Genomic DNA, 24,896 nt, shown 5'->3' on the forward strand with positions numbered 1-24,896 from the left:
ATTAGCCAGCCTTCCTGCTTCACTGTAACCGTAACTGAGGGAATCCAGTGTGTTATTGTTACTGTATCTCCATATCTGTGTTTCTCTGGCTTTGCCTGTTTGCAGGCTATTAGACAATCACTTATCTTAGAATTCTACGGTTAATTGTTTCATATCGCCTACTGCAATACAATCTGCCTTCTAAGTTGCAGAGAAGCACATGTTGTAAGGCAAACAGCTATAAGCTGGTGCTACGTCTAGTGTCTGGAGTTTGTAAATATAGTGACTCATCTTTGAAAGTGAACTTTCCCCAGTTTAATACTTTACAATGTCATCCTGAAATAGCGTTTGAAGTGTTTTTGCGATGTTGCCAGTGGCCAGTGTAACCCAGTACTCCATTATTTTTCGTACCATATTTTTGATTCCCAAGCCTGTTACACATCCTACTGTCACTCATGCAAATTTTATCACATTATTCATTCCCATGGGCACAGTAAGAGTTTTGGCACGAGCATTTGGGAATATTTCAGATTGTACTGTTTGTTCATCCAGCCACTTGACACAGTGGGGTAGTAACAACTCGATTTTGTTTTGTCGAATTTAGGCATCAGCCAAACATTTATTAGTCAGTCAGTTGGTTTGTTTGTTTGTTTTGTCTTATTCCAGTGTTTGAGCATTTTTTTTAAATTTCAGAAGCCTCAGTCAAGCTGAAGTTTATGGGATACTTAGTTTACCCCACTCTTCACAACCTATTCAGAGCTGAATTCACAGTTTTAAGAACTAGGTATTTTTAGTGGTCTCCAGTCTCTCCTGAGCTGGGACAGATATATAAAGATTTCCAGCCCAGCTTGTGTGTGCATGTCACATGCACAAGTTTGAAAAAATATACACAAAAGAAAATGTAAAATTGCCCTTTTGATGTCATTGTTTCAAAAGGCAGTCTTAAGTCTTACAGGCACTGCGATTTTTGCAAGTGTCTGCAGTTACAAAACACATAGGGAAGGAAAAAAGATTAATGCAAAGTTAGGCCGTTTACAGGTGCTCTTAATGAGAGTGACACTAATTATTTTATGTTAAACATATATTGCTTTCTGATATGTATTGTGACCCCAAATTCAAGTTTCAATTTGAAAAGAATTTATTTTACCAAAATTCATCTCAGCGTATTACTAATTTCTGGCTGTTTATTAACCTCTTACACGGTTATTATCTTTTCTGGATCACAATTTGGTCCTTAAATACCATGTGCTACTGTGAAAAGTTTTGCTTATTTTGTATTTGTCCCTCTATGCAGCCCAGCCCTCCATTCCTTGATTGAGTGGGACAATCCATTTTGATACAGCATCTTTAAAGTTACTTTGTTATGACGTAATTCATTGGGCCTTAAGGGGTTACATTTATTTGTGCTCAATAGCAGTATTGTGGAGTACCTGTTTCTAGCATGGTATTGGTTATTTGTGATGCTAAGTATGTTTAGAATACTCTGCAGTACTGGGATTAGTGAATACATTTTATCTTGATTAAGCAGGAGTGCACATAGTTCCCCTGAGGCCTAACTTATTGATTGATGGACACACCTCTCTGATCTTAAACAATCTTCTGATAACTGCAATATGTGTCTGAGGACTAGTCATCTCTTTTTGTCAGAGACCTTGCAGAAGGCGGCTGTTGTGATAACATTGCTTGTAAAGTGATTTATTAACTTGCTTTTTTATATAACACTGCTGTTTATGCAACAGATAATAAAAATGTAATCACACACACAAAAATCGGGTTTATTTCTAACTTTGCACACAAGCCACCTCCGCTATTCTAGGAAGGAAAGGTGACTTTCTATAAAATGACTCTGTCATCATAAATAGTATGTGCACCATAATAAAGCATATTAAAACCGTCTATACATAGTGTTGTTAGTTTTTAAAACTGTTCAGCAGTTCTATAGAAAATAAAAACAAATACAATATTTCCAACTAACCTACAGTGTGTAGGACACAGATCGGTCACTGACAGTTTGAAATAGTTCTTTGAGTGATTGTATCAGCGAAATTTTATTTAGATATAGTATATAACATTTTAAAATGATTTGGGAAAAATCATTTTAAGGCAACAGTTCCATTTGAAAGAACTTTATTATTTAAATATTGATACGATACCCTAATATAAAAATGCATATATCAGCAAATCCAAACACCAAAAAGGCAAAACATGGCACATAACAAAATGAGTTATCCAACCTATCAGTCTGCATAGTCCACAACAATTTGATGGGTAATAATGTCTAAATTTGAATGTGTTTTATATAGAGAAACATTTTGCAGATTTGTAATATCATACTTACGTTAGAAGTTTTATTAAAAAAAATATATAAAATACATGCTAACCTTTCGCTTGTACTTAATAACCATATATATAATATAATAATGCTTACACCTATGAGTTTAACACAAAATATCCAAGATTTATAAAACTGTTGGGTCTCAGCATTGCTGTCCTGTAGAAGCACAATTGTTTGATTCTGTTTTAGAAAACCTAAAATGTATTCCTTTTTATGTGCGAGCTGCTCTTCCTTCCTCTCTTACAGAGAAGAAATTGCAGCATAATTTACTATTTCCTACCATCACGCAGTTTTATGCACGTCCTTTGTCTGTTCATAAAGATATAGCCACAAGTTCCCTATAATAGAATTTTTAAATGTAGAAAGTGTGGTGTGACTGTATGCAGCAATATCTAATTTAGCTTATCTAATCTAAAACATTGCTTCTGTTTAGCATTTTGCCTTTTTTTCAGATCACTAAACAAAAGCACATATTCTTGTGATTCTCCTGTTGAGATTTTTTTAAATAAAGATTCTGTTATATCTTTTGACTAATATTTTTTTATTCTTTTGCAGATTGTCAGTGAAAATAGCCAATACCTTGCTCCAACAGTCTTTGGGCGCAATGTAACTCTGAAGAGCAATGCTGTTCAGTTTAATGAGTCGGGTACATTTATTTGTCAAGCGAAAAACAGTATTGGTGCTGTGAATGTTACGTTCACATTAGATGTTATAGGTAAGTTAGAAATGGCAATACCTGCATTTGTTGCAGGAGATGTATGCATACGTGAAACCTACAATTCCAATTTGCACATCATATGTCACACATTTCTGAAAGTGTACAAATATTATGTAACTTCTAAATGTACAAGTATGTGCAATGCTTTAATCACAACTTTAAAAAAAAACCTTGCTCTATAACCTCCTTATCACACTCCTTGAAGTTTTGTTAACAGTGGGCCCTCTAATGAGGCACTTGATACATAGTTTGTGGCATCACATCATCCACTAGTCTGCTGTCGGAGTCTGCTGGCAGAGCTCACAGAGAGAAGAGGGGTTACCAGTTATCTCATACCATAAAAACCTTCTCACATATCATTATCATACACCACTGTAAACTACACAACTTTAAATTATGCTGTGATGTACAGCTACAGTATATGTTAGTTGGACATTTTGTTTTACTCAAATGTTATTTTATCTCTATTCTCTGAAAAACTGTTATTTCAGGAAAGTTGGTCAGATTACTGCATTTTCTAAATGGCTGCCATTGACCTATTCACCTTTGAGATAACAAAGAACATATTTTTTTGTAATACTTTCTGTAGATGAAAATCTCATATCATGCAGGAACCTCAAGTATTACCCTCTCAGATAAATAGTGATACACATGTCTGCAAGAGTAAAGTTCAACTTCCGTACTCCCTTTATACTTTCATATAATCTTTGTGGTTTATCTGTTACGTGCTAACTGCTTTTCTGCAGTTACTATAAAACATGATATATTTTAATTTGTATTTGTTTCTTTATGTATTTGGTAATCAGATGTGGGATTCATCAACCTGACCATCACAGATAACACGACCATTGATGTAAATGCTGGAGACAGCCTTGTGTTAAGAGTGTTTATCGATGCTTACCCCAGGCCATATGAAGAATTATGGACTTTTATGAATGAAACTATATTAAACACATCGGATCATTTTGTCGATACACGAGAAGAGGGTGACAATAGGTAAGTAAGAGAATTAAAGCTGTAGTATTCTAATGAGCATAGTAGTTCCTTGTAAATAATGACCCATTCATTCTCATATAATTAATGTAACTTTAAATTTTATGATTTGAATTTCATTGGCTAAAAACGACTGACTTCAATAATATTTTTGGATAGCTGAAAAAAAGCAAATCAAAATATAATTATATATTTTTTAGTTTGATTTTACTTAATTTACAAAACAAAGCAAAAGGATAATCAAATAAGTATGCCACGTATACGTATTGTCTCTAAAGACAGTTTTATCCAAAATAGACGATGGCAGAATTTTAAATATCTCCTTTAAAAAGCAATGAAAGGTTGATATATTGCATAGATTGTATGTGTGACCTTAACGACAGATTCTTTAAATCAGTAAATTACATCGAGGCCACGTTTATTGCTCATTTTATTACAGGTACATTTCCGAATTACATCTGATCCGCTTAAAAGGAAACGAGAAAGGCGATTATACGTTTTATATCTCAAACGCAGACTCCAACTCTTCCGTGACTTTCAGTGTTTTTGTAAAAAGTAAGTTATTAGTAGTTTCAGCCCATTTAGCTTCATTTGTAACATATACCACAGCGATCAGTAAATGCAATTTTGTCTCTTTCGATACAGCAAGGCCAGAAATCCTCACCGCAGAGCGAATCAGTGACGATATGCTGCAGTGCGTGGCAGCAGGGTTTCCTACACCCACCATTGATTGGTTCTTTTGTTCAGGAAGTGAGCAAAGGTAACAACAAGCAATATTGAATGTTTTCAAAGTGCCTTTATAATCATCTGATTGGATAAAACAATAAAGGGAAGCTTCAGAGAAATCCCCACCCCCATCACTTTCCTTAAAAAAAGGCATGTAAATCCTTTCCTGTGCTTTCATCCACAATAATTAATGTGAAAACCAGGCTATTTAAGGTTGCCTTAGAGATGAAAGTGTCTCTAACACCATACATTAGATAAATCAGCAAACCCAGTACGTCACTATGATATATACATTCTACTTTTGTATTGATATTTTATAGATTTTTGGGAGATTCAAATAACTTTAAAAGAACTGTTTAGAAATTGATGTCAGTAGTGTTGTTTATGACAGATACACTGTACAAATACTTAAATATAGAAGTATAATTTGCTGAAATTAAGTTTAAAGGGATTCTGTATTTAAGATATCATTTTTTTAAATGCACAAAAAAACACCAAAACATGCCCGATATAGTTATTCATATCTATTAAATAATTATCCTCTCTGTGCAAAAGATCTGTTCTTTCCTAAATCTTGCGCCTGTCAGAATTAAAGTACTGGGAATTTCCATTAACCACTGGAAAGTAAACATTCGACCCAAAACAGAAGAAATGCAGTCCTGCCAAGTGTGCGGTAGATCTGCGCTGCCTGGATTCTCAGTGCTGTTAGAATGACGCAGGCTTTAAAGAGTGGCTACAGAGTTGATGTATTTGGCAATCTAAATAGTATTATATAATCTGCCTCACAGTCTTACTCAAACTCAGGCACAGTGCAAACTGCCTGTGTTATAGCCCCTAGGTAGGATGACAGATTTATAGGCGTAAGAGATTGTAGGGAAGGTCTTCTACAAGTCTCTTACTAGTAAATTTGCAGGGACAATTTTAAAAAGAGTAGCAGTAATCACAGCTTCTCAAGTTAATAATGTATTGGTACCCTTACCACACTACGTTTAACATTTAAATCAGGAATATTGTTGCAGCAGGATCACAGTGATGTGTTCTACTTTGTCCATTCCTAGACACCACTTATAGGACGAGCTTCGAGGTGACAGGTACATTGTAAGCCTGGTTAGTAGCATAGGCCTTACGTTTTCAGCCAAATACTTAAAAATCCAGAAGACTTGGTAATAAAACAAACAAACAAAAATCAGAATTTTTATTCACATCACAAGTGATTTTTCACTTGCTACATAAACTTTTTCTTTTTTTTTTTACTTTTGCTATTTAAAGTTCCGATATATTATTTTCCAGGTGTCAAAATGCATCATCGATTTCTCCAGTGGACCTAAAGATCAGCCAGGAAAATTCATCTCTAGGGCGCATAGTGGTGGAAAGTACCATTAATGTGAGTTCAATTAAGAAGAATGGTACTGTGCAATGCATCGCTTCCAATGAGGTGCAGAGAACTTCATCTGTTTTCAGCCTTGCTATTAAAGGTACTTTAACTTTATAAAAATAATAGAACTCAATTTACTTAAAGTCAGACGTGCCTCCAGAATATCTTCTAAATGAACTGTCTGGACATTGCAGCTAGTATCATTTCAGCCCCTTCGTTCACAATGACTGCATTACCATTGCAGACCTCATTTGCAGTGTTGCATTCTGGTGTAACTCTTCACTAGTTATTGAAAGAGCAATAGGATAGAATGTTATCAGCAGAACAGACAAGGACCAATGAAGGAGCAGAACAAAGGCGATCTGTGTTGAAGCACTGGTTATTAACCTGCTGCTACCCATTTGAGTTCTATTGACATTGTGTATGGCTTAGTAATTGCATTCATTATACTTACAAGATGTTTGATCTAAGCAAAGGAATGTGATGGTCACCCCTTGGTCATGCAAGCGAAAAATAAAGTATTCAAAGTGCCAAACTTTAGGAAATGACTGAAAGGCTATTGTTACCAATGTACAGTTTATACAGAAATTACCAGACTACAAAGCATCTGACTGTACGGTTTGAAATCTGCTAGTGTTAAGATGTAAATTATAAAGCAGATGTGATTTTCACCATGTGGCTTTTTTATTTTAGAAAACATCAGCTCCCACACTCTGTTCACTCCTCTGCTTATTGGGTTCATTGTGGCCGCAGCATTGATGTGTGTTCTTGTTGCCATCCTAATGTACAAGTACATGCAGGTATGTTAAAGTTCTAGAATTCATCTCTGCTATTCATTGCCTTATGGCTGTGACTGTAGTAAAGCATTTTTATTTATTTTTTTCTGCAGAAACCAAAGTATGAGATACAGTGGAAAGTGGTGGAAGAAATCAATGGAAATAACTACGTTTATATTGACCCAACACAGCTTCCCTATGACAACAAATGGGAGTTTCCCAGAGACAGACTGTGCTTTGGTTAGTTCATAATACGTGTACACTCCATATGCTCTCTTTCTTGCTTATTTCATTGAACACCAAAAATATGTTTTCCTTTTTGAATAGTACATAAATGACCAGATCAAAGGACCTCTGTTAGCATGGAAGTTTTTAGCTGTTAAAATGTTTGACAATACGTCTCAGTACCTTAAGTAGCAGATACACATGTAATGCTGTAATGAAACATACCCAAACCTCATCTACAACAAACATTTTACTGACTGTCACACTGACGGTTTTATTTTTTAGATTCAATGTTTATTGAACATATATTCTAAGGTCAGTCATAATCCATACAAACAACAAATCGTAATATGACCTGGTTAAGCAGTATGTGGAAGACCGAGAATTACCAAGGCAAAAAGGCACACAGACAGTTTTTAGCCCTAGTGATAAAATCGGGGAACATGCTTTGATTTATAGCAGGCTTAAAGGGGCATTCCAGACGGCAATCAATCCCTCCCTTTCCTGTAATGTATTGTGAAAAATTTGCATTTAAAAAAAAGCTAAAAAAATAATTTACTTATTATAGCAGTGATATACCTGGCATGTCATAGTATTGGTATAAGTGGTATTTCATTTGTTAAAAATGACCTCCGAATGTGCCTTGTTTGGAGTAAATCTCCAGAATCTCGTCTTTCTACAGTGACATCAGAATGCGTGAGCTTGGTCCTACCATTGCTTTTAATTAGAGCACTGTGCATAATCCAATAAACCCATGTTAAGCAGGGTATATAGTCGTATATACTTATACGAATAACTTTCACCTCTTTAATGAAATCTATGCGGTTGTGCCATACCTGGTTGACAGTAGCTTCATTCATGGAAAAATCTACTTCTTAATAGAAGCCTTTGGTCATTAGTACTAGCGGTCATCATTGGATAATGGAAGAAGTTATGCAAGACAGGCTCTCATTTAATAGCAGATTAAAAGCTGTGAGAGAACGGTGCATATACCATACAGTCTTTTGGATAACAAGGGGTTTATAGGATGGATTCACATTTATTTTTTCCTGTCTGTATTCTCACCACCTGCTCTTTGAAGTATTGGACAATTGGGTGGAGACAGACAATGATGGGCAGTTTTCCACACTTGTTCCATAATAACATTGTTTTTCGTCATACGTACACTGATCAGCCACAACATTAAAACCACTGACAGGTAGTCAGAGATGGTTGCAGACCATGTACACCCGTGGTGTCAAATGTTAAAAGAGAGTGACCAAAGGAATATGTCTACGGTCTTCAATAGTGATTGACCCACTTCTAGTACTTTGGAAAACTTTGATATATTACCCCAACATGTTTAACACACTAGTAAACACTAAACAGATATTACAAAATGACATCTTTCAAAGTAGATATGGATCATTCCAGAGAAAAAAGACTGGGTTCTAGGTACATCTTATCAAATATATCACATGTAGAATTTTATATAAAATAAACAACAAATGTACAATCAGACCTATGTATTGTGATTGCACTAAATGGCCTTACTTTTCAAAGATTTATTCTTACTTTACTCTCAATCTAATTTTATTATATATCCATTTGCATTTTTAGGTAAGATCTTAGGTGCTGGAGCATTCGGCAAAGTAGTTGAAGCAACGGCTTATGGTCTTTTGAAAGCAGACACCACATTGACTGTTGCTGTTAAAATGCTGAAACGTAAGTATATGGCGTTTTGTTTTTGTTTTTTTGTTTTTTTTACATTCTTTTATAGTCTGTAAATAATTGTTTTTTTTATAGTAACTTTAAGTTAACTACATTTTCTTTTTGCAGCAAGTGCCCATTTAACAGAGAGAGAAGCTCTAATGTCTGAACTAAAAGTTTTAAGTTATCTTGGACACCACAAAAATATTGTGAATCTTCTTGGAGCCTGCACTATTGGAGGTAAGTTACTTTAAATTAGGGTATTAACTAGTGCTTGGGTAGTTTAGGCTAAATAAGCCATTTCATTTAGCTTTACATAAACGTAAATGTGCAAGCCAATTTTGGTGCATTGCAAATATATTAAATTATAGCTGTACTTAGCTGTAATATCCTTAGTAGGTTTGACCCAAGAAGAAATCTGAATACCCTTTGGAATCAAGAAATATTTTTTCTTGACTCTATTACAAAGAGTTATTAAGAATATATTTTGAGAAAATATGTAAAGATACAAACAGCCAAAGTAGTTGACTATCGTTCTTTGGATTTTATTTCTTCTGGTCATGCTCATAGTTGTGCTTCGAGGTCTAGTAATGTCCACGCAAGTGAAATATATGATGCTTCAGATATAGATCTGTAAAGTGATTGTTTTTTTATTTGCCACCTGGTTTACAAGGGTTAATGAAAATTGTTACTTAAGCCTAAATCTCATGTGTGACTAAGCTTTTAAAGAGCTGGTGACAACTGAAGCATTGTTAATGTGGACTTGCACTGCCCTGTGCAGTGTGTAACAAATACATCAATCATCTTGCTAGAGACGAGGAACACATCATGTATTCAAGCTGAGATCAAGCATTGCGATTCAGTTTAAATTGCTGTCTATCTCTGCCAAAGTATGTGATACACAAACATGTGCCTTTACGGACAAAAATAACTCTAATTCTTATCACTTTTCTCGTCAGTTAGTACTTTATGAGACTGCATGCTATCCCTGATTACTGTCCTCACCAAGATGTTGTCATGTACTACCAGGCACAACACACAGGACTTAGGTTTACACCTAGCTCAGAAAGAAATTGATAAAGAAAGAAGAATGAAAGAGAAGAAGCGTATTACTGGTCCTTAGAATTGACTGGGTTTAGCAGATTAGCAGCAGATTGATTAACAGGCGAAGGAATAGTTATAGAACAAGCCGAGGTCCGGGAATACAGAAACGTGTACCAGCAATAAGAGGAGTATGGAGTGGAGATTAGGCAAGATACTAGCTTAAAAATGCCAAATACACACAAGTAGTACATTGCACTCTCAGATCACCACAAGGAAAAACTACATCAGGGCACAGTACATCCTTAAGACTGGACTTAATTAGCACTTAAATAGCCCTAGAGTGTCTGATATGCTGGTATCGTCCATACAGCACCAAACAGTACGTGTACGATTTTGCACAGATGACGCAAGTACGTGACATATTGATGAAAATTTAGGCAGGAATATCCAGTATCATAAAATTACACCAGTTCTCAGACCAATGAAACATTTAAAAATTGTCTTCTTTCATCAATATCAATATTTAATTACATAGTAATTGTCTGACTGCAATCATTTGGTTCCTTTGATTTTTACAGTGCTTCAGTACTGGGTCATACAATTTCAGAGCAGGACTGAACAACATGCTTAGGCTAGTTAAGGGAGATGAAAGTTGTAATCCAAGAAGAACTATAAGGAAAACAGTTAATCTACAATGATTAGGTCATGGTCCGACAATAAGAAGAAGATGACCAGTGGTTAGGTAGAAGTTTTAGTCCAACAACAGTTTGCAACAATGTATTTTTGAAAATCCACTTTGGTTGTGCCAAGTATCTCTGCGGCATTGGTATGCCTGGCATTTCTCTGGAATGTTAACCACAAGCACTTTGATCTGATTACCTGCGTCTTTTCTCCATACTTGTTCTTTTCTTTTCTTGTTTGTGCTTTCTTCAGATACATATACCAGCCACATATCCTTCAGCACAGTTACAGACAAAGCTTTAATTACAGGATACGTAATAGAGATTGTATGGGGAAGTTAGCGTCCCAGGTGGTGTTCTTGAAAGTTATAGTTAAAGTCTAGAAAAACACAAAGGCGAAAATGAGCCCAAATTATTTAATTGTAGTAAAAGAAAAACATACATGTTTGTGTTGTGCTTGTTGCGTTTATAAGCATCCCTAACTAAAGGGCAGTATGATCATTATCATTTTGGGCAAAGTAGAGTCGTCTATGCTTGTCCTTAGTGAAGACAGTATGGGGAGAGATTTCGGGAAGAGTTATAGACAAAACCAAAATGGCACAATAGCTACGGAAGCCAGGAGCATTTTTTGCTAACTCCATACATTTTAAATCATGATTGTTCTAGTTTTACAACTTTGTCCCACTTTTCCTTTAGCAGCAGATTTGTTTTATTCATCTTATTAAATACAATTACATCAGATTTACAATAAATCTGGTCAAATAATTAATTAATTCATTAAGAAGCACTGGAGATTTCCCATTGCAGTAATAGCTAGAATTAATCTGATTCCTAGCTGTTATTGAACCAAGGCAACCATGAAATTCACTAACTTTCTTATATTATTTAATTCTGTTACAGTCATTGCAACGAGTTTATTCAGACAGTTTGATTGAAAGCATTACTATCTCCAGTGTGATTGCAGTTCTTGTATTTTCAATAGTTCCAGCTTGTTTCATAATTCTTTGAATAGAAACCAATTTGTAAAATGCTATAACTTGCATTCTTAAGTGTTTAACTCACTGAATAGTGATTTATGGAGTGTGTTCTTAATAGTGAAATTAAGCTTTCAGTGTTATTGTAAAGGGATTTGAAGTTTTTAATATGTCATCACCAAAAAATGCACTCTTTAACCTGAAATTTTAGATGCAGATTTAAAAAAGTAATGAATCAGGGATAGGTAAGAAAGAATCATCATATGTTTCTCAATACTCACTTAGTTACATTACGTAAGGACATAATCTGTCCATATCTAAGTCAGAATAGCGGGTCACAGAAATAAGTGAAAAGAGTGTGTTAGAATCAGCTTTAGATTACTTCAAACTATATTATAACAAAAAAAGTGTAAAGATGCAGAGATTGTACCGCTGACTTGAAGGGAGTCTGAAAGGGATGTTTAGAGACCGACAGAGGTTGCATACGTTCGGAGACACCAGTCATGCATGTCTTATTTTTAAAATTTTTTAGATTTTTCACAAATTATAGATCAGCCTACGTTGACAGCTCTTAGCTCCCTGCTTTGAATTACATTAAATAAATGTGTCATTTATTTTTTTACCCTAGGGCCGACCCTCGTCATCACAGAATATTGCTGTTATGGAGATCTTCTGAATTTTTTGAGACGAAAACGTGATTCATTTATTTGTCCAAAATTTGAAGAACATTCAGACACTGCACTTTACAAGAACCTCCTTAACTCCAGAGATCACATTTGGTAAGAATTAAAATAAAACAAACTCATACGCAATATGTGCGCATTTATAAATATACCCATACTCTTGGCCAGAATTTCTCTCTTTTGAATGTTCATAGAAGATTTTGTATCTAATGTTATTCACAGAAGTTTACATTTTCCCTCGAGACTGATGTATTGTTCATCCCTCTGCTGATATTATCTAATTGTTCTAACTTCTGTTCTAACATCTGTAATGACTGTATGGGATGCCACATGACCCTGATCTTATAGCATTTTGTAAACATACCAGCATATGGCAGCTGAGAAGAAACTGTAGAAAGATTAAAATAAATGGGTGCAGGCGGGATTTCATTGTAACTTAGCAAACCATTGGCATGACTGTGATTAATAATGATAGGACTGTGCTCTCAGGTTGTTTGTTATTAAGATGTTCAGTGGTAGTTCAGAGATCCTGCAATTAGCCCAGCATCCTGTATAGTGCTTACAAGACCAAGGACGTCAGGCCTTAATGCATGCTCTCCTGCCAAATAAAACAATTCATATCCTTTTCTTTTGTTTGTGGTCTCTTTATTTATGAAACTGTAAACACAGTCCATGTTTTGAATCCAATCCTTCCTCTTTTTCCTCAGTGACGGAATGAGTGAATATATGGACATGAAGCCTGGAGTGTCTTACGTTGTCCCTGCTAAGACCGGCAAACGACGATCAGGTGAGTTATCGTTCAGCAAAACCTCCCACAATGGTGTATCCGCTAATTACTGAGCCTGTAAAAAAAACACTAACATTTTGTCCAACATAACTATAATAAAAAATATTCTTGCAAATTGTTCTTATCACATCTGGCTGTTTTGGTGTAATTTCTTGTTTAGTCAATAAATCCCATTGTTTTATATATCTACAACAGCTAATTCTTGAAGCCAATAAGAAATAGAAAATTTGTTACACAGATGTCACTGGCAAGCCACATCATTTATACCGAAATGAAAGCTAAAATCAAATAATTACATTTTAGCAAAATGCTTTCTGTTTTCACTGGACATTTGTGTTTACTCTTCGCATATTTTTTTCTTACATCACTATCAAAACTGTAAAACATAGTAGGAAGAATTGGGTAATTAGTCGGAGCAAAAGCGTTGTTTGTTGGAAAACTTTGTATAATATAGTTTATAACTTTTGGCCATTTTAGGTTCATATGTTGATCAAGATGTCACCATTGCTATGCCCGAAGAGGATGATTTAGCTTTGGATACAGAAGATCTCATCAGCTTTTCATTCCAGGTTGCCCAGGGAATGAACTTCCTTGCTTCTAAAAATGTAAGTACTTTAGATATGTTTAGGTTGCTTTCTTGGACTTCTGCTCCTCAGAGTAAAGTATACAGAGATGTTAAAGTCACACTAAACTGTAATAATATTAAATAAAGGCTTTTGTTGGTTTGTAGATACATGCTACTTCATCCTGAATACATCTCACACCTCATTAGAAAACAGCATAGGAAAAAACACTCACTAAAACACAATCAGCATTGTGGGTCTCATCCAAAAATATTCCAGAAGCCTGAAAAGTGGACAGTGCTCTGGCTTATGGTGTCAGAGTTAATTAGATCAGAACACATGGACAATGAATTACCATTAGCATAGAATAAACAAAGTGTTTTGATTTAACAAAAATGTAGTAATCTGTGTGACTGACAGTTCCAAGGCATTAGCCACACTCATGTTGATTGTTTATGAGAAAATATTTAAGGAAGATCTTGTCAATGCATTGACAAGACTTCTTCAAACACGTGGACCACTTTGTAAAATGAATATTGTGACCCACTTGTAAATCTAAGTACATTTGATAACTACTGCATCGTAAGAACACCACCAAGCTTTGTTGACCACTGCTTGGACAGCTTGGACAGACGAATCATCATGATATACATGTTCTAAACAAACTTAATCACCAGTTTGTGATAGTAAAGTGTCTTTTGTTTTTTCACAGTGCATTCATCGGGATTTGGCAGCAAGAAACATACTCCTTACTAATGGTCGAATTACCAAAATCTGTGACTTTGGCCTCGCTAGAGACATCAAGAATGACTCAAATTATGTGGTTAAGGGAAATGTAAGTCTAAGCAGGTGTAATTCAGTTAGTGCTTCTAAGCACTTCGAAATTCACTTAGAAAAAAATTGAGAAGATAGTAAATCACATCAGTGTACTCTCTCTTGTACAGTACATAATGACTTGGTGCTGTAATGAGATATTTTATTTAAAAAATGACTGTGGAAGAGCTAATAGTTACATTTTTTATTGTCCATTATGGAGATGTTTGGTGTAACATACATTTTACAGAAGTATAAAATGTATTGATTTTCTTAAATTGGTTATCACTACAGAAAGGTAGTAAAATGTGGAACCCTGATGTTTATGAAACAGGAAAACAAAGATATAGCTATCCATAAAAATGTTTTTTTTAATGTTAAATAAATGTAAGAAAATTAATTAGAAAACAGATATTATGTTTGAAAAAATAATTAGCCAATTTGGGAAAATTATCCAACAATTATTTTTCAAGCTCAGCATTTTTTACCTAAATTTTCCATTCCTTCCATAATTTTCCATAGTCAGTCCTTCATTATAATTAATCGTGGACATGAACAGTATAAAACACAGAATTCAAAGCAAGCAGGAGAATAATCTGAAATTCTGTGCAAGTGTAATAGACATCTAAATCATAGTGACCATGTGGGGAATAGGTTACAAAAAGATAATGTATAATAAGACATACATATTTAGGGATAATATCAAAGTTACCATCAGTACCAAGAGAAGTTTCAATGTAAAATTTCTGTTTTGATCACCAGTATCATTGATCATCAAGTGTGGAACAGTTTAAGTAACAGTGCTACAAATTGTTTTCCAGGCTCGACTTCCAGTGAAGTGGATGGCCCCTGAAAGTATCTTCCATTGCGTGTACACGTTTGAAAGTGATGTTTGGTCATATGGAATACTCCTTTGGGAAATATTTTCTCTAGGTAGGTATAAAGGTTATCAATGGCAAAGCAAAAAATCTGCAGACCCCTTTGGCCAAAATGTATCGAGGGTCACATTATCCTCCTTTGGCATACATTTTTTTGTCTATGTTATTAAATCTTAAATCTCCATGCTGCACTGAGCATGTTTCTGAAATACTTATACTTTGCTTATATAATCCAACACAGAGTAGTCATGTTTTCTTTGCTTATTATAATTCCTTATTGATTAATTGGCAGGAAGCAGTCCATATCCCCGAATACCGGTGGATTCCAAGTTCTACAAGATGATAAAAGATGGATACCGCATGTTGAGTCCAGAATGTGCACCAGCTGAATTGTAAGAATCTGAATTGCAATTAAACTCTATGCTTTTTTTTTTGTGTGTTTTCTGCATACTACAGGACGATGTACATTTGTGGGAAAAAAATCATATTTGTTTATATATGTTGTGTGTGCTTGAATTAATGTAATAGAATCATACATTTAGCTTATTGCTGTTTTTATTATTGATTCATAGTATGGGTATATTTAATATGCCTTACTCTGACAGCTCTAATTATATTGCACAAAACAGTCAATTAAATTAGCATGTCAAAAATGAATAGGACAACTTTTCAGCTATTTAACAAGTGTTGCGTAAAGGAACGAATATACTCAATTATATACACGTTTGTCCTAAATTTGGAGATGTTTTACTAACATTGAGTTGTGGGGAGTTGACAAACCATTGTAAGCTTTTCCCAGGCTCAATGCAACTCACAGTTTTGTGAATAGATCATTAAACCCAACTTAACGCCATTTTCTATATATAAAAATTACCACAGAAAAATAAGCAAACACAACAGTGATTACATGTTATTTTTCTCAGGTATGAAATCATGAAAGGTTGCTGGAATTCTGATCCACTGAAGCGACCAACATTTAAACAAATCGTACAGAAGATAGAACAACAGCTATCAGATGGCAAAGGACATGTAAGTGTATTTCTTTAACATCTAGCAGAACACACTGTAATTAGGGCTTTGAGTAAACATTATGTTTTGTGGGTATTATATTTTTTAAATCCAAAGTTAACAACCCATGGTTTATTTTCTACTTTAGACACTAATTGTTGATTAAAGCACTGTTCCTCAAATTAATATGCCAAACATCATAGCAGTGATGTCGTAGACCACCCACAATGTAAGTAGTCAGATAACTAACAAGCAGTTTGATTGTCTACCTTTCATCTGCCATACAGCAGTGACTTCCTCCTTGGAGACCTGGAGGCTTTTGTTATCTCTCCTGAGCTAAGACAGCTCATTTGGCTGAGATAGTCAGCTGATTAATCACAGCCAATTAGCTAAGCCCTGCACTTCTCGGCTTAACTCAATGCAGACAGCTTCAGGCTCTCATGGAAGAGGTGAATTCTGGTACCATAAGCACTATAGCTTGCCCAGTTATTCCATTCAGTGTCACACTAATTTCTCTGGTTACTTATACTTGGGTAAAAAGTCAGCTCCTCATATAGACCTCACTAAGAAGCTTCCTATGTGCATGTGCAGGAACCAGATCACAATAAATTAGTGAAAGCTAATCTTCCATACTCGGCACACGAGATTCAGACTGTACGAGAATGCAAGAATCATTTGAGTTCAGTTTGTAATTGAAGGAGAGGTCCAGCTATATGGAATGCTTGGCGGGAAAAATTACATGTTCACCCAGTTATCAAGTGCAAAAATGTATTTCCACCATAATCATGTAAACATTGTATACATATATATTTGTATATTTATATATTAATCAATCTTTATATTTTTATTCTCTGTTTAGACTCTTTTAAATACTTCCCCTTTGATTTCGAACCAAATTCCCCTGGATCATTCAGTCCGAATTAATTCAATTGGAAGCACCACATCTTCCACACAACCATTACTGGTACAAGGAAGCCTCTGAATGAACATTAAAAAGAACTCAGACCCTGCGCAAATTACAGCTCAGTCTATGTGATTCTCCTGTTCTGTCTATCATTTGTCATGGGATCAACGCATCTAATGCTAAAATCATCAGTGTACTAAATAGGACCACCAGATCCTAGGGACAATGAGAAATACAACCGCCACGTACTATGGAAGACATCAAAGCAACAAACTAATCATGCCAAATGGGCAGTAAATGATGTGACTCCTGCTACCATATATCATTGGTAGCCATATTGGTAGCCATATTTCAGAGTATTGTTGGTTTTTGCTACAGAACCTCTTTTAAGTAGCATAATAGTGAACATTCGATTGCTTTGTTTTGTCTTGTATGTTCTTCTGTCACTGGGAAGATTACATATTTATTTTTGTAAATGAAAAATGCTTCTGAAGAATATTGTACAGAGATCTGTACAATCTGAAATTTTGATGTTAACCATTGTGTTTTGATTGACGCAGTCTTTCAAATAATATTTTTTTGTTTGTTTCGTTTTTTTTTTTAAATACTTTGTCGAAACGTCCTAAGACAGGCAGGTTTACACTGTATCTTGATTCCACTGAGAAAAAAAAGGGTTGTATTGTTTCCTAGACTCGTAGGAGGGAAATTTTAATCCTTAAGGACCCCATTTCATTTTTAATTTCAAATGTAGAAATGTTAAGAATGAAAATAATACTGTATGTACCTCAAAAGGCTGTGTGTATATGTGTATGTAGGTACGTATACGTGCAAATTCAACATCAATCTGTACTCTGTCATTCAGAAGAATATAATATGCTCAACCAATATCCACACCATTTTTATTTTGTATATATTTATTGATTATTCTCAGGCACTTAATCATAGAGATAAATACAGTCAATGCACTAGGTATGTATGTTAAATTATCTTATGTATAGAAAAAAATAGCTTTAATAACAAAGAATTGCAAAAGTTAACTATAGGTCATAACACATTGGTAGGATGCTTGCAGTTCTTCTTACTGTGTGTCGTGCTACTCTACAGAACCATGTGTCCCATTTATACGTATTTGCACTGGACTTGTCTCTCTTGTTCTTGCACCTTTTTGAAATGTTTTAAGATATTCATGCAAAATAAAATAATTTAAAAAATAAAAAAAGGATTAACTGTACGTGGACCAATTAGCTGATGGAGAGATGAACACGGGGGTAGATAATCTTATAGGGGAAAGGTTGGTTTGTGTATATAACCAAAGTTATGGTGTTGAGCCAATTTGTCAACTTAGAACCAAGGTTCATACAGTGACTAATATGTTCTCACTTGCCAACCTTTTCTTTCACTCTTTCTAAGTCTCCACAAGACTAAGTAGAAAGTAAATTGGATCTTTCAGATCCTGACTGTGTTTTTGTTTGAGTACAGGACTTAGACAAACTCACTCTAGAGTCAGGGTTGTGGCACAAGGAAAAAAAACATGATATTTGAATTATCTCTTGACTCTGCATTAGTTACACTCCCTAAGTACTGTTGTTGTTCCAAACGCCAATGAGTTAACTGAGCTTTGCTCTGGATAAAATATTAACATTGATTTGCCGGGGGTTTCCTGACACATTAAGAGGCATGGGAAAATGCTGGTTAATGTATATGGAAGTCCTCAGGAATGAAGCTCTCTGTAAAGGTTAACCTTCTCTAATGGACAAATCAGCAGAATCTGAAATCGATAACTGAAAGTTTCAATTTATGGTACCTGCCCAGACCAGCTACGTTTCTAATGGTTAGTCTCTTTACCTACTGTATGACCATCACTGTTTAATAGACCACTTGTTAATATTATTGTTATGGAGGTACTTTGGGGGCACTTAGTCTGACATTTTATTTGAATCATTTTGAGATGTTATATTTTTGTACTTTTTGTTTTAAATGCCACTGTTATTTGACTGTGACTAGATGTTTCAATTTTATTTGTTTTATGTTCTGTAAATATGGATAATGTCACAATAATTTCTTTGAAGCCCCTGACTTTTCATAGTATTTTTCTATGAGTGTAAATATGTGTAATAAATGTTGCAAGTTTGTAAAACATTTTGGGGTACGTCTATCCCCTTAAAATACAAAGAACAGTTCTTAATAAAAAGTTCCACTATAAAAAAAAAATGTTTTCTCTTTATTACAAAGTTTCACAATTCATAGAATGGGATGTGTATGGCAAGTCTGGTATATGTAACATTATTCTTATGAACCATTTAAGGGGAAATTTACTCGCAATTGTACTTCAATCTCTTTCAATTAAATACTCTGGTATCCTGCTGACCCCTGCATGATGTCCCATGTGCAAAGAAAATAAGACTACACGAGAATCTGTAAAGGAAAAAAGTTAAGGCGGCGCTCTAAGCACCAAAACTATTAAATCTTATAATAGTGGTTTAAATCGTGTTTGGTTGCCATTACCCCAGCTTATTTTTTTACTAAACTATTATACAGCAAGGTTTTGTGCATTCAAAGTTCAGCCACTCTGCTACACTGCCTTAGTGTTCATAGCCGTCAGTGGTGTTCTTGGTTGGACCACTTGGAAAGGATGACATGGAAGCAGGTCCTTTACATTATTGTAGCAGCAGTCAAAGGCTCAGACATTGGGTGCCAGGAGAGGAATCACTTAAAAATTATCTGATAGAAAACCGAGGAAGGATATGCATTGTGGTATATACTTAAAAATGTAATGTGAAATTATAGATCAAAAAAGTGTTCCAGAAGAAATGCTGAGCACTAATATCATCCCTATTTTAAAACAAGATAAAGACTCCAAAGCTACATCAAATTATCATCACATTTCTCTTTTAAATGTAGACCTAAACATAATCGAGTCCATACTAACCAATACACTAAAACAAATGATTACATCGTTGATACATACAGACAAGTGGGATTTTTTCTGAGTAGATCATCTTCGAATCATATAAGAAGAATTATAAACATGTTATATGCGGCTTGTTCCTCAGGTATTCCCCTCCTAAACCTTTCACTAGACGGCAAAAAGGGTCAGCTGGGATTTTTTGGATCACAATTGGCAGCTTTTTGGTTTTTAGGTATGTTCTTAATTCTTAAATGTCATTAAAGCCTTATATAATTCCTCTTCCACAAGAACCATTGGCTTGGATATAGATGCAGGTTCGTTTGATGCAGGGAATGTGACCAGGCATGGTTGTCCTTTGTCCCTTCTCCTACATATATGTTATCCATAGAACCACTAGCAAGATTCATCAGGAAAAATCCACATATTAAAGGTTTCACCTTTATATCAGGACAATCAGTCTTTATGCGGATGGCATACTAGTTACTTGCCAACATCCCAGAACTTCATTAGACAAATTGATTAATAAACAATTTCAATAAATGTTCTAATTATAAATAGAATTTAGAAAATCCTCAATTCTAACCATAACTTTATCTTCAGGGGATACAAATTATATAATGGGAAAATATGATTTTGTCAGGACAAATAATACTCTTGATTGTCTAGGTATCACATTTTATATGAAAGAAAAAAAATAGAACTAGTTTACAACACCTATCAGATAAATTTAAAAGCAGCTTAGTATGTCCACGGTATTCCTTAATACTTACCTGATCACCGCCATTCCCCTGCCGGCAATAGGTGTTGCTCGCGGTCTGGGGGGACTGCATAATCCCTTGGCAAATTAGGCCCCTCGGACCATGTGATCACTCTGAAAGAGCAGTCACATGGCCGCAATGGACATCTATAGTGCTGCCTGCAGGGGCACTGCGTGAACTGACAGGCAGTCTCCCTGCATGTGTATAATAAAATAAAAATATGTCTGTAAATAAAAATATAATTATATATGTATATATCTTATATATAACGTCATACAAAGTGTATTTTTAAGTAATATATAGATATATTAATATAACTGAAAAACAAAAGAGTGAAATTACACACGTATATATATTATATAAAATAACTATATATATTGTATATATATTATGAAAAATAAATAATAATTGATTAAAAATAAATGTAAAAATGTAAAAATAATTAAAAAAATTATATATATAGAAATATATTTTTTAATTCTAACTGTATTTTGATATTAATGTCGATATATATATCTATATCAAAATACACTTAGAATGAAAATAATACAATATATATATATATATATATATATATTTATATATATCAATATACATAATTACATAAATAATTTTATAAATATACACGTAGACTTCAAATATATAAATATGTATTTATATTTAAATTCTACATGCATATTTATGTAATATTTTTAAATAATTAGGTAATTTTATTGATTGCAATTTGAGGGACCTGCCTGATAACCCAGGCCGAAAGTCCAAAAAATTGAATTCATTGAGATAGGACATTAATTGGTTCGATCAATGTTACCCCTTGAGCGGCTGATGAAAGCATAGGAAAGCAGAAGCTGGGGGGGGGGCAGGGTTGGCAACTCAAAGACAACTTGTTGGAACGAGTTTGGGTCACACTGGCTCTGTTCACTCTGGGGATCCTGGTCCTGGGGCCGCTGCTCCCAGTTGTCGACATTGGGGACGAAATTGCAATACTTTTTCTGGCAGCTTAATAACCTTCGGAAAATGGGGTTGGGGTGGAACTACCATTGTAGTTGTCTAGTCTTGGCGTATCCTCACCTAGTCACTCACATTAGACTCTGACCAGTAGGCTACCCTTCATCATTACGATGATCTTGCCATGCTCCTAAATTCAAAACACCACATAATACTAATTATAATAAAAAAAAAACTTATACGATGCTACACATATTGCAATGTAGTTTATATATTAGAAGTCTTTGTTTACAAAGAGGCTCACTTAATGTCCCTCCGAAACCTCTTTTAAAACTTGGAAAAAATTTGTCTAGCAAGAGAACTTTACATGGATGTCCTCTGCAGCTTATGTGTGACATTCTAGCAGGACACACACAACAAACACACTGCAGTGTTATGTTCTAATGTTCCTTCATCAGACTTATTATTCAGCCTATTTACAATCTTTTTTTTTTTAATTTAAAGTTCATATGAAAATCAAATCCAAAAGAAATAATAAATGTAATAAATATAGAAGAGTGAGCTTGTAACAAAGATTATAACTCAGTAAAATCTGAAATGACCAGATATCTGTCCCCAAATTGAGGCATTGAACTATTTGTAGTGTGTATGGCACAACATCATGAAGGAATAGGGGAGACTTATGGGAAGATTGAAGAAACATTGGAGGAAGATGCATGATACTTTTCCAGTCAAGGGGACCAAAGTTTAACCCCTTAAGGACTGGTGTCTGCTGTCATTGATCGTGTTGGGGAAACCTGCCTGGCAACCAAGGCAGTCCCTTTGTGGTCAATCATGGTGATCTACAGCATGTGATTTAAAACATTGGCTGAGACATTAGCTCTGCCTCTCTCTTCTCCTCACTTAGATCTGAGGCAAGAGAGGCAGGGAGATATTTAATAACTGTCAAAAGTTTGAAAAGTTTTAAAAACTGGAAAAGTTTTTTTTTTTTAAATGACTTTTTTAACCCTTTCTATGTAGATCACAGCATTAACCATGTGATCAGCCTGATTAGAGTAGTACTTTGATACTATTTCTTTATTTATTTTTTTGAGTCAAAAAATAGTTTTTTGATGTTTTTTGTCAGCCGCAGCAGTTTAAATTTTTTTGTTACACCTTCCCTGCTGCATGATCACAATACTATACAGTATATGTACTGTACAGTACGGTATCTGTGATCAGAGGGCTCTCTGATCAAGCTGACATTTTTAGGGGGTTATTTCTATAAAAAATAATCATTTTAGTACTGCTCACAGCTGTCTGAACTAGTTCTATATTTTTCGGAATTGCTGTCGTAGAAGAAGATATGCGGATATTTGCCCACAGTTCACCTATACCTCTATGTGCTGCAAGTCCTATCCTAGCTGCTAGTTTGTTTTCATTTCTAGTGAATGTGTGCAGTGGGTTTGATAGTAGTAGAGCCCAAGGATCCAGTGGGAATGTTTTTCTCATCAATTGTGAGAGATGTGCCTATTTGGGACCAAAAGGTTTTCAATTTAGTGCACATCCAGCAACAGTGTGAGAAGGTTCCTGTTTCCCCATATTGTTTCCAACAAAGGTCCAAGGGGAGTTTTCCCATTTTATGATGTCTGATAGGGTTAGATACCATCTAAAAAGCATATTACATGCTTGCTTTTTATGTGTGACACAAATGGTTAATTTTTCCATGGCCTCCCACATATCTGACCAATCACTCAACTATTCCAGAGGGCTGAGGTCGTGTTCCTAAGCAACTATATAAGGTAGAATGATTTGTAATGTGAGTTGTTAGCATAATATAATAGTGTCGATGGATTGATGGTTGATGGATAGAATATAACCTGCCAAAAATGGTTTGTGAGATTTGAAGCTGGTGTTTAGTGAGAGAGTGAGCTGGATCCTCTATGTATGTTTATCTATATGAATATATATATACAGGTATGTATAGTTGTTCTCCAACACCTTCATACGTGAACAATTATTCCTTTCTGTTGCATAAGATCTCTTTCTATATTCTTCTCGAGTGAACATAGTAAAAACACACACACACAGGCTGCCACCATTAAGAAAAAATAGATAAATGAGTCCAAATGGAAACTTATTACCTCATTGCCAGGTCATTTGCTACTGGGTGAAGTAGCCTCTCATGACCCCAGTTAGACCTGAAAAGCATATACACACACACATATATATATATATATATATATATATATATATATATATATATATATATATATATATATATATATATATATATATAAAGTCGTTTCCTTCAGGACACAATGTAAATAGAGTCTAGACTAGTCAATGAAAATGTATGCAATGTATACACGTTAAGAGGAAAATGCTTTTGCCAAAGAAGATCTTTAAAAGACAATTGCATGTTTATACACTAAACATCAGAATTTGTCACTGGACAAAATCTGGTGAAAATTACCGAATTCCGACCACATCAGCAATTCTCGCATTCACTAAAGCCAAATGCGGTCAGGATTCGATCAATCTGACCGATTCTGTAATCTTAGTATAGCTAAGTTCAGAATTAAAAAAGTAAAACTAATAGAAAATAATAATAGTTGGGACGGACTTCTTGGCACCCTGACCGGGTACCTCCATCAATCGCTGCTTCCTAGTAATCCTGGAGTACCATAAGCACCGCACCAGACACCATAACCACCATAAACCACACAAACCACCACAGCTTGGTTGGGGTCTCGCTGTCCTCCACCCACCCTGTACCCAAGACCAGGACCTCTCCTAGTCCAGAGAGCAAAGCAGGCTGCTCTTACAAGAGCAAGTGTTGTAAGGCAAGGGAGTATAGTGATTATAGCAATCCCCAGAGTGAATATAGCTCTCCAGTACCCCAAACATGAGCCTAGACTTCATGAAGGGAAAAACAACTGGCCTCCATGTAAGGGGCACTCCCCCCTGGACCTGAGAGTAGGCTACAGTAAAAACATACACACGATTACATTGGCTCTCAGGTCCAGGACACTCCCATACAAAATAGGTCAATCCCTCCCCTGTGCCTGCGAGATAATTGAGTCAGCACTGTATTAAACTCAATTATCTCCAGGCACAGAAAATGTACATTTTTACAAAAAAACCCAAATA

General features: G+C 35.1%; 1 protein-coding gene across 1 annotated transcript in view; it reads left to right on the plus strand.

Annotated features, from left to right (window-relative positions):
- KIT (KIT proto-oncogene, receptor tyrosine kinase) overlaps window positions 1–19,340 on the plus strand; it is a 41,874-nt gene extending 22,534 nt beyond the window's left edge. The window contains exons 5-21 of the mRNA XM_063458015.1: window positions 2,870–3,029; window positions 3,839–4,028; window positions 4,465–4,580; window positions 4,671–4,785; window positions 6,042–6,226; window positions 6,820–6,926; window positions 7,016–7,142; window positions 8,727–8,831; window positions 8,946–9,056; window positions 12,143–12,293; window positions 12,905–12,984; window positions 13,462–13,589; window positions 14,260–14,382; window positions 15,182–15,293; window positions 15,531–15,630; window positions 16,162–16,267; window positions 17,106–19,340. Of these exons, the coding sequence (XP_063314085.1) occupies window positions 2,870–3,029; window positions 3,839–4,028; window positions 4,465–4,580; window positions 4,671–4,785; window positions 6,042–6,226; window positions 6,820–6,926; window positions 7,016–7,142; window positions 8,727–8,831; window positions 8,946–9,056; window positions 12,143–12,293; window positions 12,905–12,984; window positions 13,462–13,589; window positions 14,260–14,382; window positions 15,182–15,293; window positions 15,531–15,630; window positions 16,162–16,267; window positions 17,106–17,228 (2,139 nt within the window). The 3' untranslated portion in view covers window positions 17,229–19,340. The remainder of the gene's footprint in view (window positions 1–2,869; window positions 3,030–3,838; window positions 4,029–4,464; window positions 4,581–4,670; window positions 4,786–6,041; window positions 6,227–6,819; window positions 6,927–7,015; window positions 7,143–8,726; window positions 8,832–8,945; window positions 9,057–12,142; window positions 12,294–12,904; window positions 12,985–13,461; window positions 13,590–14,259; window positions 14,383–15,181; window positions 15,294–15,530; window positions 15,631–16,161; window positions 16,268–17,105) is intronic.
- Window positions 19,341–24,896: the final 5,556 nt, after the last annotated feature.

The sequence above is a fragment of the Pelobates fuscus genome, chromosome 6 (assembly GCF_036172605.1).
Source record: "Pelobates fuscus isolate aPelFus1 chromosome 6, aPelFus1.pri, whole genome shotgun sequence".
Taxonomy (NCBI): domain Eukaryota; kingdom Metazoa; phylum Chordata; class Amphibia; order Anura; family Pelobatidae; genus Pelobates; species Pelobates fuscus.